The 17323-nt window shown below is 38.2% G+C and overlaps 5 protein-coding genes across 6 annotated transcripts in view; 1 reads left to right on the top strand and 4 right to left on the bottom strand.

Annotated features, from left to right (window-relative positions):
• Nucleotides 1-1021: 1021 nt before the first annotated feature.
• LOC17890661 lies at nucleotides 1022-3086 on the top strand. The gene is made up of 3 exons (XM_006296598.2): nucleotides 1022-1527; nucleotides 1628-1699; nucleotides 1785-3086. Exons 1-3 carry the CDS (start codon nucleotides 1311-1313, stop codon nucleotides 2972-2974), a joined length of 1479 nt encoding a protein of 492 aa, XP_006296660.1. The 5' UTR covers nucleotides 1022-1310; the 3' UTR covers nucleotides 2975-3086.
• Nucleotides 3063-8426, bottom strand: LOC17893881 (kinesin-like protein KIN-14L). Of its 2 annotated transcripts, none has more exons than XM_006296831.2 (20): nucleotides 8301-8426; nucleotides 8134-8204; nucleotides 7900-8057; nucleotides 7649-7786; nucleotides 7301-7550; nucleotides 7124-7209; nucleotides 7000-7044; nucleotides 6804-6896; nucleotides 6432-6515; nucleotides 6121-6202; nucleotides 5917-6012; nucleotides 5674-5847; nucleotides 5467-5573; nucleotides 5206-5384; nucleotides 4939-5106; nucleotides 4613-4863; nucleotides 4362-4525; nucleotides 3739-4259; nucleotides 3452-3651; nucleotides 3063-3366 (listed from the first exon to the last, which is right to left on the bottom strand). In XM_006296831.2, exons 2-20 carry the CDS (start codon nucleotides 8186-8188, stop codon nucleotides 3290-3292), a joined length of 2928 nt encoding a protein of 975 aa, XP_006296893.2. In that variant the 5' UTR covers nucleotides 8189-8204; nucleotides 8301-8426; the 3' UTR covers nucleotides 3063-3289. The 2 variants fall into 2 exon arrangements, with proteins under 2 accessions (XP_006296893.2, XP_023642617.1); XM_023786849.1 differs by having other exon boundaries at nucleotides 8312-8422.
• A 594-nt stretch (nucleotides 8427-9020) lies between these two features.
• LOC17892745 (probable calcium-binding protein CML49) lies at nucleotides 9021-10872 on the bottom strand. The gene is made up of 5 exons (XM_006298124.2): nucleotides 10206-10872; nucleotides 9828-9874; nucleotides 9545-9720; nucleotides 9431-9449; nucleotides 9021-9328 (listed from the first exon to the last, which is right to left on the bottom strand). Exons 1-5 carry the CDS (start codon nucleotides 10786-10788, stop codon nucleotides 9224-9226), a joined length of 930 nt encoding a protein of 309 aa, XP_006298186.1. The 5' UTR covers nucleotides 10789-10872; the 3' UTR covers nucleotides 9021-9223.
• Nucleotides 10873-11225: 353 nt separating this feature from the next.
• On the bottom strand, nucleotides 11226-14903 carry LOC17893200 (protein RFT1 homolog). The gene is made up of 14 exons (XM_006297388.2): nucleotides 14763-14903; nucleotides 14563-14642; nucleotides 14084-14178; nucleotides 13856-13998; nucleotides 13411-13562; nucleotides 13162-13280; nucleotides 12894-13057; nucleotides 12728-12802; nucleotides 12527-12601; nucleotides 12220-12357; nucleotides 11955-12110; nucleotides 11816-11868; nucleotides 11559-11737; nucleotides 11226-11412 (listed from the first exon to the last, which is right to left on the bottom strand). The coding sequence occupies exons 1-14, from the start codon at nucleotides 14806-14808 to the stop codon at nucleotides 11340-11342; spliced, it is 1548 nt and encodes a 515-aa protein (XP_006297450.1). The 5' UTR covers nucleotides 14809-14903; the 3' UTR covers nucleotides 11226-11339.
• Nucleotides 14904-15836: 933 nt separating this feature from the next.
• Nucleotides 15837-17323, bottom strand: part of LOC111831414 — a 3277-nt gene continuing 1790 nt past the window's right edge. Inside the window, exons 3-4 of the mRNA XM_023785484.1 lie at nucleotides 16983-17282; nucleotides 15837-15932 (exon numbers count right to left, since the gene is read on the bottom strand). Of these exons, the coding sequence (XP_023641252.1) occupies nucleotides 15837-15932; nucleotides 16983-17282 (396 nt within the window). The remainder of the gene's footprint in view (nucleotides 15933-16982; nucleotides 17283-17323) is intronic.

Raw genomic sequence — 17323 nt, 5'->3', positions numbered from 1 at the left:
TTTGTTATTGATTATCATCCTTATATAAACTCATTAAGATTATATTTTTCCGTAACAAGAATTATATCAAAGATTGGTGGCAACAGAAGGTAGCTCATAGCAAAAACATAAAAATTGGTATTGGAAGACGACATGTTGTTGTATGTATTTGACCGTTAAGAACGCCTCCATTGAGCTATTTGATCGTTTCTTCCTTTTGCCATGACATTCTCCGCGGCTTTTAATGGTATTATAATGTCCAATCCAATTATTTGAATTTCTTTATTCTCTAAATTAGTCATCCCTATGACTATGAGAAGAGAGATTGGTCTCATCATTTATATTTGAATCTATAATTTATAGTAATAAATCCATATAAACAAATTGTTATGTTTCGATGGCCTTGTGATATGACAACCTATTCTCCTTTTGGAATTTTTTTAGTTTGAACCATAAAACTAGTCTTGGGTCATGCAGTCTTTCACTAAAAATTTTATTTCAATAATTTTGTCTGGTTCAACCTAAAAAAAGTTGTTAGTCTAATAAAACTAAATCAAAGATCAGAAATAGCTAGCTGGACCTGATCAGATTAATAAGACTCCAGCAACAACAGCACGCCAGTAACAAAGAATACATTGAATTATGAAAACCATTATACAACATAAATTAACAGAGAAAACATATTGTTTCCAAATCACTTTGAATTAACTCGAAAACACTTTCACTTTTCATGCTGATTAAGACATAAATTCCTTTTAAGGAAGTTGAATATGTCACTGATAAGATGGTTTCAACTAAGACGAGTATATGTATTAATGAGTATTTTAGTTTTTTTTTTTGTTTACCAAAACATGATTTAAGGAAAAGGAATCTTATGATGCAAGCAACGTATATAAACCTAAAGATGAATGATGGGTTTGGCCAAAGTCTCTTTCTCGTTCTCCCACACGTCTCCTCATTCCTCTCTCAAAGACATCGCAAGACTTAGTAGTACGTATGATCGTTCCTCTCTCTCCTATACAATACCAAAGAAACATGTCGCTCTCTTCTCTCTCCTCTACTTTTCCCTTTCTCCTCTTCCAAAGAATAGTATGCTAACGTCTCTCTCGCTCTATTTTCATACTCTGATCGAACTTTACAACTATACCCAGAAAACGTCTTTCTCTCGTCTACGACTTGATCTCTCTTTCTCTTCCCTTACGTATTCAAGGAGATAGATAGAAAAATTCGGTTTACAAAACAAAAAAGGTTCACTATACTCCTCTGCAGACGTCTCTCTCTCTCTCTCTCTCAGTGTTCTTCATCTATGTGACTTGAATAACAAGTGAACGATGAGGCAGAATCTGAAAAAAGTAGCACAGATCAAAGTAGACGAATCTAAAAAGCTGTTTCCTTATGTCTTGGGGTGGAAAAGTTCTTGTGGGAATTGCGCAAAGAGATCAAAGCCTAAGCTTATCTATCTTCTTATCTTCTCTCTTATCTCAAGTTGCTTCGTCTTTGCCCCTCAGCTCCTTTATTTCCCTTACCCCTCTGCTCTGTTTCTTATCGGTACGGTTCTTTTATCTTGTACTACAAGTATATCAATTCTATCTTCTTCTTTTTTGTTTGTTATTGTCCTAAACTATTTTCACTACATATGTTTCTGCAGATTCTTCAATTAAAGAGATTGATAATCGGGTTTCCGAAAGCAATATAGAATCACCTAAGACCTCGCAAAATGGTTAGTACTTAGTCCTCTGTTTCTTACAGTTCTTGAAACATCAAGCAACAGATTCTCAGTATTTCAGCTGTGGTTAATTATGCAGACGAGAGCATATCTTGTGACAGAACCGGGTATCGTACAGACATCTGTTTCATGAAAGGCGATATCAGAACACACTCTCCTTCCTCCATCTTTCTCTACACCTCTAATGATCTCACCGATCACGTCTTGCAAGAAACCATCAAACCGTACACCAGAAAGTGGGAAACTAGTATAATGGACACCATTGGTGAGCTGAAACTTATGGAAAAAGATGCTAAGCTTTCTGGTGACAAGCATAAATGCCAAGTAATCCATGAAGTACCAGCAGTGATATTCTCTACCGGAGGTTATACCGGAAACCTCTATCATGAGTTCAACGACGGGCTTATCCCATTGTATATAACATCTAAACGTTTCAACAAAAAGGTTGTCTTTGTGATTGCTGACTATCACAGGTGGTGGGAGATGAAGTATGGAGATGTTCTCTCTCAGCTCTCTGATTATCCTCTTATTGATTTCAACAAAGACAAGAGAGCTCACTGCTTCAAGGAAGCCATTGTTGGCCTCAGAATCCATGGTGACTTAACCGTCGATCCTTCTCAGATGCAAGATGGCAACACAACCATCAATGAGTTCAGAAATGTACTTGATCGAGCCTATAGACCTCGAATCAACAGATTGGACAGGCAAGAGGAGCAACGGTTCCACGCGAGAGTAGCAAAGAGAAGAAAGGCTCAGAGGCCAAAACTAGCATTGTTTTCAAGAACCGGGTCTCGTGGTATAACAAACGAGGCTCTGATGGTGAAAATGGCTCAGAGGATCGGGTTTGAAGTCGAGGTTCTGAGACCTGACAGAACAACGGAATTGGCAAAGATTTACAGAGTGGTTAACTCAAGCAATGTCATGGTTGGGGTACATGGAGCAGCCATGACGCATTTTCTATTCATGAAACCTGGAGGTGTCTTTATTCAAATCATTCCACTGGGAACAGATTGGGCATCAGAAACATATTATGGAGAACCGGCTAAGAAGCTCGGTCTAGACTACATTGGTTATAAGATTCTTGCAAGAGAGAGCTCATTGTATGAAAAATATGATAAAAATGATCGAATTCTAAGAGACCCAAACAGCATCACTCGCAAAGGATGGCAATTCACGAAGGGGATATACCTGAACGACCAGAAAGTGAGGTTAGATCTCCATAGATTCAAGAAGGTTTTGGTTGATGTGTATGCAAAATCGATTAGCTGACCTGAAATGGGTTTTAATTTTTGTTGTTGTTGCTGTATAGTCTGCACAAACTACAGAAATTGCAGAGTTCTTTGTAAAGATATAAATGAAACTAAATGAACTCAATGATTCAGAGACACTAGCAACAAAACTGTTAAGAACAAGAGCCATCTATGTTACAGTCAGAGCCCTCTAAAGTTGAGTCTTATTTACTCAGGAAGAAGAAATAAAATTTTCATCATATTGATGGAAACTGAATGTAGATGCTAAAAAGACTTTCAACGAGTACTATGCTTCGAGCCAAAGCAAGAGAACATGTCATTCTTCAATAGCTTTTTATGCCCACTTCTTCCCTATCTTTGATGCTGAACGCATAGGTGGAGGTGTCTTGGCATTTCTTGTACCCGTTACACCTACAAAATCAAAACCTTAGTTATTATTTTGTTCAGATAAAAAGGCGTAAAGAGAAAGATGAACTTATGGCAAGACCTTTCTTACCATTCTCAATTGGGTTTCCTCCTATTGAGGACCTACGTGATCTTTCTTGTCCTGGTGGCATTACACCCGTGAGTGGTGGCATTACACCCGTGAGTGACTGCCGTCGCATAGCCTTAGCGTTGCTTGTGTCCGGGGACTTTATATGACTGAAATTATTTGCAACTCCAAGTGGTGACCGTGGATCCGCAGTGTTCTCTTTTCTGTAGTGACATAAAGGTTTTTCAGTAAACAGGTAAAAATGTCAAGTATTATCAAGCAGATTAGAATAGCCATAGTCTTTTTCATACCTCTTCTCTGAACCATTGATCAGCTTTCCGATTGTCCTCAGGGATTTCCGTATTTGTGAACCTTTTCCATTTGTTCTAGAATCCACTGTAATGATCTGTATCTCGTTTCTGGAAGCTCCTTTAACAGGTGTCTGCATTAGCTGGAGTTGAGGAATGCTTGTTCTGCCATCTACTTTCACTGCTCGGTTTTGATAAGAGCTTACAGGACTCCGTGGATTCTTGAGCTGGTGCACTTCCGTGGTGGGTTCTCCTTTACTGTTTTCTTCGTTTTTACAGGATTTTGGACCCTCCAAATTCAATATTTGAGAACGACGGGATGCTAAAGGTGATTTAACACCTTTCCTGTCTTCAAGGTTTGCCTTGGTGTTGCTACAGTTTTCGATGCTTAATCTTCTGAGACGTGGAGGAGTTCTCTCTGTTGTTGCAATCGGCCTGCTGAAAGGAGATTTTATCTCCTTTGCTCCACTGTTGGAAACATTATTCCATTCTTGGGTACCCAAAGCCTTCTTCAGGTTTTCAAGCTGAAAGAAGAATTAACGTTTGTTGGCTCACTAGATGTAAAATAAACTAGCAACAAATTTGGTTACTGTTTAGCTTCTAAGCAAGACTGAATCTCTACTAACCTGCTCCTTGAGATGCATAACCTCTCTAGTCTCTTTGTGTGCACGAGCAGTTCCAAGTTCGACTGTTGAAACTCTTTGTGCGAATTTCAAAGTACTGATTGTTTCCCCAAAGGAGTCTTCCTCAGGACTCAAGTGAGCAAACATTAATGTTTTGGCTTGTCCTCCTGAAATGAAGTTATGACAGAAATCAAGTGAATATATTTTGTTCATAAACCAGCAAAAGGAAGGGGTCTCGGCTAAGATATTATTACCTAATGAGTCTTGAAGTAGAAGAGTAAGTTTGCTGTTTCGGTATGGGATGTGAGAATTCTTCTGAGCTAATGCAGAGATTACATCCCCGAGACAAGAAAGAGATTTGTTGATATACTGTGCTTCCTTGAGTCTGTCTCCAGTTACCTCTGATTTATCTACTCGTTCGCTCCCTGCGAGATCCACAAGATGCAAGCAACTTCGGAGGGTTCCCCCAGATGTGTCTTTCCCACGAACATGCACCATAAAAATACTACAAGAACGAAAATAATTTAGATCACAAAGCTGTAATTCCATAATTTTGAAAGTGTAGTTTTTAGTTATGTACCTGTGAGACCGACTACTTCGATTGTTCATGGTCGTGGAACTAACTGCACGATTCACTTCACCAGCCTCCATCAGCTGAAGGACATCCTTGGTAGAATTTACAGAATGCATTGTAGCATCTGGAAGACTCAAGCCATCATCCTCACTAGAACAAGTTCGAATATCTAATGTGCACAATATAGTCAAGAAGAACAGTAGGTGAATTCATGTGAAATACATAAAGCAGGAAGTTATTTAAATTCAGGTTTCAGCAGCCATGAAAGGATATCTAGTGCAGGAGGAATTTTCCGCAAGAAGGTCTCGGACTTGCTCATTGTAGATTTCGACCATTTGGACGTATATCTCATACATCATCATGTCCTTTCTTTTATCACATATCAGAAAGAGATCACTGAGAGCTAGATAATTTATTCCCATTTCAGTAGCTGATCTGCCTGGAGGACCACTCTGCATAAAAAAGAACGCAATGATAAGTATCTAAATATGTAGAAAGGCAAGAAGATGCTCTAGTCAGTAGAATAATTCTCACCATCGTGTATGTCTTCCCTGATCCCGTTTGGCCATAAGCGAAAATACAGACATTGTAGCCATCCATCACTGATCTGATTAGTGGTTTTGTTTCTCTGAATACATCATCTGTACACATGGGTTTATAAGTTTGAAAGATATCTTACTAAACAAAGAAGTGTGAGACTTAACACAAGCTTATACAGCCTCCGAGACATTGCAAAATTACCTTGAGTTGCTGTTGGACCAAATACTTGATTAAATTGAAACGTTTTTCTTGCATCTTTATAAGGCTTCGATGGATCTAAAACAATTAAAGATCCATCTTTTCCTCTGTAATCTATTACTCCGTTCATTTCACTATTGAAGATTGGTCTTACTCTGCAGTACACTCGTATATTTCCTGCGGATTCAAGACATGGCATTACGACTTCCATTAGAAGAGCAAAACCTGTGTTAAATATTTTTATACCTTTAAGATCTTGCACCATGTTATATAGTTTTCGGTTCTCTTCCACCACTTTGTAATATCCTTGAGCTGCTGATGACATCTCTTGCATCTGATTCCCTGTGCAAGACAGTAAATTGAATTTGAAATTAGAAAATGAGGTTGTACTTAAAAAGTGAAATGTTGACAGTTTGCTCCGTAGGTGATAGAAATGAGAAACAAACTAACCTAGTTCCACCAAATCTCTTTGCAAATGAACCTGAAGTTCCTTAAAATCCTGCTTCGTTTTTACAAACAAGGTCTTGAGAACCTAAACAAGAGAAGCATACCTGGATTAGGACACAAAGTATAGTACAGGATTCTTGATCAATTTGGAAAATACAAATAACATCTTGTATAAGAAAGAATATGCCAGAAAATTAAGAAACTAAAGTAAAGATAGCTTGCCAAAAGGTGTTGACAGAAAGAGAGGCATGCCATAAGTATTATATCCAAACGAGTAGTAGAATTTCATTAAGACAGATCAAATGAAAACATACCGCAAGCTCTTTTTCTTGTGTTTTCAGTAAATGCTTATGGTTGCAATTTGTCTTCTGTAGGAGACTTCTGCTGGACTGAGCAAACTAAACCAACAAACTATTAGTGTAAACTAATAAGATATGAAACTCTTTTAAACAGTTATGGAGTAAAGAGAAGTGTCTAAGAAAGAGCAGCGCAAATTAGAAAGGTAAGAATTGAAGAAAAAGATAGTAATGGATGCATAACAAGAACATTAATCAAATTTGGAAGGAAAAAAAGACATGGAAAGGGATGATGTACAGAAGATGTTTTGTTCAGGTGCCAGCATAAAAATGCAGTTCCAAGGTAAGAGTTTCGTGTCACATGTAAAGAGCAAAAGCAAAAAAGCATACTTGGTCTTCTTCATGGACAGGTAACTCCCCCAGAGGCATGGATTTTGATTCTGATGGTTTCAGGCTAAGTAAACTCTTGAATCCTGACTGAAGCTGTACATAACAGACATCATCAGTGTCAAATTAACCTATCAAAGCATTATTGAAGTATAATACTTTCCTAATAAGAACAGATCATTACTATGTTCTAATCTACCTCTGGGAATCTTGAGATGATTTTCTCGAACTTTTCTCTAGAATTCTGCAATTCAAAGAATTAAGTCAATTTAACCAAGTGGATCTGACTGTTACAGTAACTGAAGAAATGGTGCAGAACTTACCCCAGTGCCATTCACTAGTGAAATAAGATTCTCATCAATATTTTCCTTGGAATGGAAAATGTGATCGGCAAACGACTTGGCTATCTCTACAAATATCCAATCCAAATGCAGTAAGATGGCTGTTAAAACAAACTACATTTAACACAAGTATCAATAACATAAGGAAATGGATCAAACCTTTGAGTTGATCAGATTCACCACCATCCCTGCAATCGTTTCTCTCACGGACCGAAGACATGTCCAAATGCCTAGACGTTTTGGAGGCACTTGGAGGCTGCTGAATCTTAGTGGCGGAAAGCTGAAACGTCGGGGTTTTGACGTGCTTGTATAACCCATTACCATTGCTCGTTATCTTGCACTCATGGTATGCCTTAAGTCCCAAAATGCAATCCACAACCTTGGTCACTGATCCAGACTCTAGATTATCCTGTGACATTACATTACACCTCATATAATTCAGTTCTTCAGAGCTTACAACAGAACCAAAACCATTATAATAAAGAAAATACTTCTCCAATGTGTTACCTTTTCGAGATCAGAAGCTTCAAATCTAGGAAGCCTCAACTGTTCTAAAGCCACAAGAAAATTGCGAACGTTCTCGAAATATTGATAAGCAGGAGGAAGTTGATACTCTCCGTTCAAATACGAGTAGTTCTCCACAACCTTAAGTGGAATTTAATGTTAAAACTCAAATGCAGTCTCAAAATGGAATCTGAGGAACTCGAACCAACCAACCCAATTGATTGAGGTATAAAAAAAAAAAAACAAAGGAGTACCTTAGAAATGGCTCCTGGGTGGATCTTGTTGATGGCATTGCAAAGTATCATACCATTTCTCAAGCAAGAAATGAACTCCTTCTCCGATGGCTGACTCGGGATACCTAGTTGACCCACTACAGATTGAAGCCATTGCACGGCTTGAAATCTCCTCGCCGCTGCAAAAAAATACACAAATCAGATAACGTTTCGGATCTTGTTTTCGAATCAAACAGAGAAATTTGGTTAACAAACCTGCTTCTTCGGCTCTTCTTGAAGCCAGATTAAATTCGTGCAACCCACTTGTCATTACAGTACGAATCTTCCTGAAGATTGAGAAAAGGGGAAAATGTGATTAATCGATCAAAATCAATGCACATCAGAATCAGGCAAGGAAACAAAATCCAAGAGATCCTAGTTACCAATTACTGACTCTGTGTCTTTCGTTCTGGGCAAACAGATCAAACCCTAGGAAAAGAATCTGAAGAGAGTCTCGTCTTCTTCCTTGTGTTTCTTTGAATCGCTTACGACTGTTTTTCTTTATAAATGCTCCAAGCTTTTTGTTTCACTCGTTTTCTGTGGTTGTTTACTGGTTCGGGTATTTAGGTTCGGACCCAAACCTGAGCGGAAAATATTGAATTGTAACGTTAACTCTTTAACTGTGTTTGAATTCAAATATCTAGTGGGCTATTCTCATCCGTCCGATTCGCATGTGTGTCAACGGCTTCTGATTTCTCGAATATGGTAAAGCAAAGCAGTTTTAGTAATTTTTTAATTACATTGGATTCAAAAGTTTAGTTATGCTAATTTTGGGAAATAAATATCATCTTTTAACTTATAATCATCACGATTTTCATAGTTCATACCACTTTCCTAAAATTTTCTACATTTGTTAAAAAAAATTCAGTATAGTGACAAAAAGTATTAAGGGTTCTTTTAGTGGTTCACCAATCAGTTGTAGAGATATGTAGGGATTTATTTCTTATTAAACGTCATTAAAGCTACTTTTTCCAGAAATGTAACGTTTTTTCTTTTTGCTTTTGATTTGGTTAACTATCTGGTTAGCCTTGGTTTTTCTTCTTCTATTGATAATCTCCCAACCTGGTTAAAACCTTGCCAAATGTCGAAAGCAAAAAGAGAACTCGGTTTAACAAGGTACGTTATTATTATTATCCGACTAGACTTGTTTTTAATAAAGGGTTTTGCTCATATGGAGAGCTACGTCCAAATCTTACAGAGGCAAAGTCGAGAGAAAGGTAAAAGAAAATCTTGGGAGTTCAACTAAAAAAATCCAAAAGCTGATATGACAACGACAGAGTTTTTAGGCTATCACACACACATACACTCAAGCGACGAGGAATGGTAGAACAGTGAGCATGAACGTCTCGTAATTAAAAGTAGCTGACCCTGATAGAGCCGTATCTTTCTCCTTGAACTTCTCAGTCAGTCCCTGCAATCATTTCATCAAACACACAATTCTAGATTATTGTAAATGACCTTGGTTTCCAAGTGTCTAAGAATATATGTGACCCTAGCTATGAGAATAGCATACCTTTACAGTTAAACAGCACCTGCACAAATGGAAAAACCAGAATCAGTATGGAATTTTACTACTTACAGGGAGGACAAAAGAAACTTGAAGGGGTCGAGAAACAAATGAACATACTCGATGAAGTTGTCATATTCGATAGCCCTGTTCCTGCCTCCGCTTTTGTCAAACTTGGAAACCAGCAGATCCAAAATCACAGGAGACACTGAAAACCCAAGGCTCAAGAGTGCATCCCTCAGCTCGTTTGTATCTATTCTACCACTTCTGTCCTTGTCAAACCTCTCAAAGATGGACTGAAACCAACACCAAACAAAAAAAACCACTTGAGTTTGAACTCCAACATCCTTGACCAACAATCTCATCAAATCATTAGCTAAAATAAAAAAACCTTTGAACTTACCCTCCAATTCTGAAGACTGTAGAAAAGTGAAGTAAACTCTTTTGGTCCTGCAATGTGGAATTCTTATATTAGCATATATTTTTTTTTAAAACCAGGCCTGCAGGAAGACTAATCAAAAGATGGTTTCAACTTGAATTAGTTTATAATATAATTTGAGGATTTGGTATAACTAACGATCAAAGTCAAACCAAGCAATTTGCAGAGGAAAACTCAACAAGTTAGATTGCTAAAAACTCAAACCTAGATGGTGAAACCAAGACAATGGAGGCTTTCTACTTCTATAAAGCGCAATTTCACTATGATACACCAAAAAAGGAAAGACCAAGAACAATCAATTGAGCGAATTTAGGATCAGTTTAAAAGAATCAAGAAACTCACCGATCTTCCTGACGTTGCTGTTGGTGAAAAGATACATAAGGAGGTGAACAGTTCTTATGCTGAAGCTCTGATGATACGAAGAGAGAGCTCCCTGAAGCTCCTTATCATCGATGAATCCACTATTGTCCCGATCTGCAGCCTGGAAACAAGCAACGATGCTCGGATCCGTCCCGGGAGGAAACGCCGACGGTACCAGAGACGCAAACGGACTTCCATAAGAAGGAGGAGGGGGAGCCCCGTAACCTCCACCATGTCCTGAATGCTGCGCTCCTCCGTAACCACCGTAATCGGAAGGTCCAGACGATGGATGAGCACCGTAACCACCTGGAGATGGAGATCCGTAAGCAGCGCCGTGAGGTTTCTCTTTGTAAGGCTTGTTATGGTCTCCTGGAGGAGAAGCGTACGGTGCTGAAGGTGGTGCACCGTAAGGCGCGGGCTGAGCTCCGTACGGAACAGCGTACGGCGAGGATGTTGATGATCCGTACGGTGGAGGATTGTTGCCGGATGATCCGTACGGTGGCTGAGGCGGTGGTGGGTTACCGCCGTAACCGTAACCTTGGCTCGATGGAGGATAACCAGACATGGTGAGAGCTGAGAAGAGAAGAAGCTTACAGTTTCGGAGCGATCGACGAAAGAGAGTAAGAAATGAAAATTTTGTTTGAGAAATTTGGGAAATTGGATAAATAAAGGAATCAGACCATTAGATAAAGAACGAATAGGCTCTCTACGCGTTGAGGGGTGTGATTGTAATTTTAAGATCATGCGATTCACACACGTGTTATGCCGCGTCAAATTGAATTTACTTTGTTGTTTTGATTCTTTGCTCATCCGGGGTTAAAGCTAACTACTGGCGCCGGCGGGATCTTAATAACGGGAAATATTTTTTGGTTCGAACACTAAGAATTTAACACAAGCTACTTGTTCCAAAAATCACAAGTTTAGACTCTCGTTTCCGACAAAAAAAAAAAGAGAAAAAGAAAAAAAGATAGACATAAAATCTCGTAAATAAGTAATGTGATATTTGATTGATTTTATACAAGGCAAAACTTGTGATTGGTTATCTGTACAAAAGTTCCAGACTCTCTCTTCCTATAAGAAAGAAAAACGGGACACACAACGGGTTTAATGGTTTATTCAGTCTCTGTGATCGTGATCTTGATCCCTGAAACGTATGATTTTATCGATGAATAGTCTCTCACGCCGGTATCTACCAGAGACAAAGACAATACTTCAGAGAGTATGCAGAAACCACATAATCAACTTGATGCACATTTTTCAGTATAGTAGAACGAAAATAAGACTGTAAAAGTCTGAAATGGAGGTTTTTGGTTGCCATTGGAGGGAGAGACTTACATGACAATGGCTGAGAGACAGATGCATAGGACACCTATGGCCAAATGGAGAGGAAATGTTGCCCGGAAATTCTTATGGTTAAGAAAGATTTTCTCTGAGATGAGAGTGACTATGCCTGAAAAGATAAGAACCTGCCAGCCTAAAGGTAAGCATTTTCGGAACGAGAATGAAGAAGTCCCCTGCAGAGATAATTGAATGTTAATATACAAACAAACAAAAAAGACGGTCATTATATAGGGAAGATTACTCAAGAATACCTGGAAGTAATGTTGGATGAATCGCCCTGAACAGGTGATCCTTAGAATCATATCTTTTTTAAGAAGGGTTAAGAAGACAACAAGACGTGAACAATAGCTGATTCTAATAGTGTTATATAGAGATGTGGGTGAAGGATACTCAAGGAATTTGCCAAGATTAAACCTATTGCTCCTAAAGATCCTATCAGCAAAATATTTAATATGATGTAGATCAATGAAAATACAAGCAACATGTTGTTTAAGTGCTTTAGTTGATTCTTCCCTCCAACTGCTTGTAAAAATGCTTCGGAGGTTCCTGAAGAAAATAGTTAAAGAAGAACAAGACTGACGCAAAATCAAGAAGATTGACTTTTAGCAGACAACAAGTCAATAAGCATTAGGAAAATCAACATATGATTACTAACCGTTCATGGCCAGGACGATGATGTAGAGACAATAAAACTGTAGTGCCAAGGAAGCTTCTCCATCGCTCCATTTTTCACCATATAACAATCTGATAAAAGAGTACGAATAACTCGGGCCAAATGCCATAAATGTAAGACCTAGAAATTTCCAGGATGTTACCGAAGATTAGAGTCAAAAGTCTTATATAAATTGAGGAGCAAAAACAAATAAGGATCTGGAATCCAGTTGAAAAGCTGACGCTTGGTTTAAGGGACTGATAAAACACATTATGAATAGAGGTTTTTACTTCAATAGATAGGAATTTACCTATTAAAATTACAAACTTTAAGGCCTCAGTCAGACAAACTCCAAGTTTCTTGCTCTTATGCTGGTAATCATCATCTGTCAAGAGGGATAGAGAGAAACAGAAACCATGTAAGAAACTCAGGGAGTCAACCAATATCGTGAAACATTTGAACTAAGATTAATTAGATACTGAACCACACTAAACACAGGAGAGAAATAAACCTGATGCGATTCTGGCAAATGTAGTGTATGTACTTTCTTCAAAGGGAAGAAACACCATGCGTACAACTAAGCTTCCTGGAATTTTAGAGAATTTGTGATGTATAATATATATTACAGTATACTTAGTCGCTGTTGAAATTTCACATTTTTCACCAAAAAGGCTTGCCTAGTTTGTCGACGATCCCATAGACAGCCTGATTATAAGATGTATCTAACCATACGAGGACCAACTTTTCACCTTCTTGGAGAATCAACTTTCGGAAGGACTGAAAAGTAAATAGCATACACATGTTCGAGAGCTCCTCATCGAAATCCATGGCGGTCCCGGGTCTGAGACATCACAAATTTTGTTTAGCATTATTACTGGAAATGAATGAGTTGACTGGAATACAACAAGGGTTAAGAATGCGGGTAAGGAGATAGAGAGCTCATACCTGAAAGGAAAGAGATCCGAACTTTTGAAAACACCACAAAAGAGAAAATAAGCCCAGTACCCAAGACATAAGGAACCTCCATATGCAACTTGGGACAGTGCAAAGATTATCCCTTTTTCCTACATATGTTGAAGATAATTATATTTTAGTTCTATCATATAAGTTTCTTTAAGCATGCTTCTTTTGCTAGGGACGAAATGGAATGGTATAAGCACTACGAACTAATAACTTATTGACACAGATATGTACCATGTTGGTTTGCATGACTATGAGAGAGTACAAAACTACACAACGTGAAACTGTAGCAAAAGTCTCAACAATAAGCCGCAATTGTAGATGCGTCAATGTCTGCGAGAGGATATACAAAGGCTCAGCCATTAGCTCCAGTACACATGCAAATCCTGCCAATTAAGTAGGTTAGTCCATAAGTTGAGAAGAAAGAATAGATTTATCCTCCTGCTATATACTCGTAGAATCTAAATTTGGACTATTAAGAGAAAGCTTATCAGAAAAAGACAAGAGGAGAACTTTTGCAAGAAAAAGAAAGAAAGTAGTAGCTTTAGAAGAGAACAATTGGATCTAGCTATAATTGTTAGAGACACATAAGTAAACGACCACAAAACAGAAACTTTCAGATTCCAAGGCTTTAAGGAAAAGAAGTATGAGAAAGGACTAGGAAACGACAACAATGTACCGTGAATCAAGATAGCCTGCGCATAAGTGTCGGAGGAACTAAGGTTCTGCCACCATAACACAAAGACGCATGCTGCAATAGTAATGGCAGTTCCGAGTGGAAATGTCACCCACGCCACTTTCAATAACCTAGTCTCATCACCACTGCAGCACAAAATCAATGAAATATCACGGGCCGAAAGTTTAATCATGAACTGATGATGTGAAGTGAATAAGCGTGGGCGGATACCTGTTAATGTCAGCCCGGAAGCAAGCACGGCGAAATCCCTCCCGGCTGAGAAACAAGACACAGGTAACAAAAAGATGGAACTGGACCGCGTAGAGCTTCATTGCAGTGAAAAAGATAGATGGAGTTCATAATAAGCAAAAACACATTGAATTTGTGGAAGAATTCACGTAGCTAATCAAATTAAAGTTGAGTAAAATCAAGCAGAGCAAAGGCCTAAAAGTCCACTCACTTAGATAATTAAAATCACATCTTATTATAATGATACGGGGAACCTAACTGCATAAGAGTTTTGCTACTTGGCAATAGGAAACAAACCAATATTTTACAATGAGAAACGCATTCAACAAATACAGCAGCAACAACCCAATATATCCATTCCATCAAGCTAAATAGTCAAAGCACCTACATTGGCAAAATCTAACAACACATATACATAGATATATTCGACCTAAAATTAAAAGTGGGCTCTCTCATATTACCGCATAGTCTTGTGCCGTTAGATGGTTCACGATCCAGGAATTGACTGTGAACGAGATGCTTCTGCAAAGAAACTGCGTACCTAATTCCCCAACTCGAACAAAGAAGAAAGGAAAAAAACTCAATTAGAAACAAAATACAGAGAGAGAGAGAGAGAGAGAGAGAGAGAGAGATTTGGGGAAAAACAAAAACGAAGACGAACCTAGAAGATACTTGAACCTGCGCGAGAGAGTAACGCTATCCCCCATTACGGGAGATACTAAAATCCAGTTCTTCGTCTAAGTTTAAACACTGTATGGTTTTTCACACTCCAATTGCATGAATCGACGAAAAGTATGGTAAACTCCACTGATGATGAACAAATACCCCAAATCCTCTCAGAGTTTATATATATACTTAGCTGATGGCGGTGAAGGAGACGAGGAGCAAATTTCAGTGTTGTTTAATTTGTTGTTATTGGGCCCCCTTTCAGTATGTCTTTTTTGTTTCGATTAATTCCGGTTCTATTCGGGTTTCATACATAATTCGGTTTGGGTCAAGTTACAACCGATCCTCATACCTACAAAACCCGATCGGTTTCGGTTTTCAACCCGATTCGAACCTTAACACCGAATATTTCTCAACGATAGACGACGATGGGTAGTTTACTTTTCGGGTTGCCACGTTATTACAACCTGTACTTATTCCCTTCTCAACATTTCAACCTGTACTTTTTACCTCTTTATAAAACAACACAAACTTTATTTCTTCTGCATAAATCAACCTATACTTTTAAAACCATCTAAAACAGTGCCTATCCAATTGAGACAGATAATCACAATTACTAAACCCGATTAAACCATTAATCGCGATTACTAACATCGCGTTTCACTCCAATATATGTCTCGAGACGATAACCACGTAGCTTTGGGAGAAAAAGAGAGGCAACGTGGGGATTTAGGTTTCTTGATACATCAATTATCTCAATATAACACAGGTTCTCTCTCTACATTTTTGCCGTGATCAAGTAGCGACAAAGCTTGTCTTGCTGCTCAAGAGTGTACAAAGCAATCTTGGGATTTTACAGAGAGGGACAAAGAGGTTTATTTAAAAGCTGTGTTCGATTCAGAGATTAAGACAAAGTGCAAGTCACTTTTGAGTGTAGAGAGAGTAAGAGAGAAAGTTCTGGGTTTTGGGGAGAGTTCTTCATTATCTTATTTTCTTCTCTTAAGGTGATCTCTTTGTGTGGGTGAGTGATTCTGAAGTTGTAATATGTTCTTTGTTCATAGTGAAGCCTCTAGTGAGCGGTCAAGCTCACCGAGACGTACCTTGGCTGGTCTAAGACTTGGGAAATCGTAACTCTCGTGTCTTGTTTCTTTACTTGTTTACAAACCTGCAAAACAACAAAAACACAAGCTTTGATCAAATACAGACCAAGTATGAGCATATTAGATAGGCATAGACTCATAAACCTGCAAATGTGTATACAATAAAATTCGTATACAAACCTGAAAATGTGTTTACTTGTTTACAAACCTGCAAATGTGTATACATTAAAATTTCTAGAAATTAATATTAGATAGGCATAGACTCATAAACAAAACAAAATAATTATTATATTGTGAGTTCACTTGTACACAACTAGTGTTGTTGCGTAATGTTATGATCCTCAATGTATCGTGGTTTTTTTTATGAAACTTGTTTCGTTTCACAAACTGGTTTGTCAACTAGTAAAATAAAATCAATCAGAAGTTGGACTTAAATGATGCCATCCAAATCAAGTAACATTGAACATCCAATTGGTCATAAACATCAATCCAAATTGAGAACTAAACATAAATTCGCAACACATGCCTAGAACATGAAAAAAATCAGCAAAACAACCAGTACTAAACCCAAACAAAAACCTGCAACATTACTCCTTATTCAAACAAAAAACCTGCAACTATTAAAAAAAAAGAAGTGAAACTGCACACAACTCCTATATATTGATTTCTTGTGTGAAGATATTGCTTTCTTGTGTGAGAGTGTTTGGTCCATTTGAGAGTGTGAGTGTCTCTGCTGCTTGTACAGTAGTAGATGGACCAGCCTCAACAAATTTTGTGCTATTCTTACTCTTCTTGGACCTGTTTTCTTTGTTTTCCTTCTTTTCTTTTGGAAATGTTGGACATCCAGCTGAGTTGTGACCTGCTTCATGACACTTACGACAATGCATGGTTCTCCCTTGTTTTCCTAGTTTGTCTGGCTGAGTTATGTCATTTCCCATATTTTTCTTTGGCTTCTTCTTCTTTGATTCCTTCTTCTTTTTCTTGGGTGATTCATTTTTCCCTTTAATCCGGTCATAGTTCTTCTTCTGGCCCTTCTTCCTCCCGGGTAGATTTGGATCTGGAGGTTTGGTTATCAAGACATATCTGTTGGTCATCCAAAAACGTGGACCTCTAACCGGATCAGGACCTTTATCATACACTTCCTTCCATACTAGAGTTGTAAAGTATGGGGATACAAAATCATCAATATCCTTGTTAACATCTAAAACTGCTGCATAAGCATGTTCACATGGAATTCCTGTGATTTGCCACTTGCAACATGAGCATTGCCATTTACCAGTTGACAAGTTGACAGAATGTGAGTTCCCATCTAAATACACGTCAAACCGCCCATGTGTTCCTTTTGTGATCTCACATCGCATAGCATCTTCTTTCTCCTCCTCCAAAATCTCGGTTGCATACTCAGAGAGCTTCTTCTTCCATTTTTCTATTTTTAAATTTCTCTTAGTAATCCTTC

Source organism: Capsella rubella, unplaced genomic scaffold (assembly GCF_000375325.1).
Source record: "Capsella rubella cultivar Monte Gargano unplaced genomic scaffold, Caprub1_0 scaffold_3, whole genome shotgun sequence".
In the NCBI taxonomy this organism is placed as follows: domain Eukaryota; kingdom Viridiplantae; phylum Streptophyta; class Magnoliopsida; order Brassicales; family Brassicaceae; genus Capsella; species Capsella rubella.
The sequence above is the reverse complement of the archived record's forward strand: the minus strand, read 5'-3'. Positions and strand labels throughout refer to the sequence as shown.

Excerpts from the sequence above, each read along its gene's own strand:
- LOC17892745 (XM_006298124.2), bottom strand. The coding sequence starts at position 10,788 with ATGTCTGGTTATCCTCCATCGAGCCAAGGTTACGGTTACGGCGGTAAC. Across the intron at positions 9,875-10,205 it reads CAGCAACGTCAGGAAGATCG|GACCAAAAGAGTTTACTTCA; the intron begins GTGAGTTTCTTG and ends TCCACATTGCAG. Across the intron at positions 9,721-9,827 it reads ACAGTCTTCAGAATTGGAGG|TCCATCTTTGAGAGGTTTGA; the intron begins GTAAGTTCAAAG and ends TGTTGGTTTCAG.
- LOC17893200 (XM_006297388.2), bottom strand. The coding sequence starts at position 14,808 with ATGGGGGATAGCGTTACTCTCTCGCGCAGGTTCAAGTATCTTCTAG. Across the intron at positions 13,999-14,083 it reads TTCCGGGCTGACATTAACAG|TGGTGATGAGACTAGGTTAT; the intron begins GTATCCGCCCAC and ends TTTGTGCTGCAG. Across the intron at positions 11,738-11,815 it reads TCATCCAACATTACTTCCAG|GGGACTTCTTCATTCTCGTT; the intron begins GTATTCTTGAGT and ends TTATCTCTGCAG.
- LOC17893881 (XM_006296831.2), bottom strand. The coding sequence starts at position 8,188 with ATGACAAGTGGGTTGCACGAATTTAATCTGGCTTCAAGAAGAGCCGAA. Across the intron at positions 4,864-4,938 it reads CGAAGTAGTCGGTCTCACAG|TATTTTTATGGTGCATGTTC; the intron begins GTACATAACTAA and ends TCGTTCTTGTAG. Across the intron at positions 3,367-3,451 it reads AGGAAACCCAATTGAGAATG|GTGTAACGGGTACAAGAAAT; the intron begins GTAAGAAAGGTC and ends TTGATTTTGTAG.
- LOC17890661 (XM_006296598.2), top strand. The coding sequence starts at position 1,311 with ATGAGGCAGAATCTGAAAAAAGTAGCACAGATCAAAGTAGACGAATCT. Across the intron at positions 1,528-1,627 it reads CTCTGCTCTGTTTCTTATCG|ATTCTTCAATTAAAGAGATT; the intron begins GTACGGTTCTTT and ends ATGTTTCTGCAG. Across the intron at positions 1,700-1,784 it reads ACCTAAGACCTCGCAAAATG|ACGAGAGCATATCTTGTGAC; the intron begins GTTAGTACTTAG and ends TTAATTATGCAG.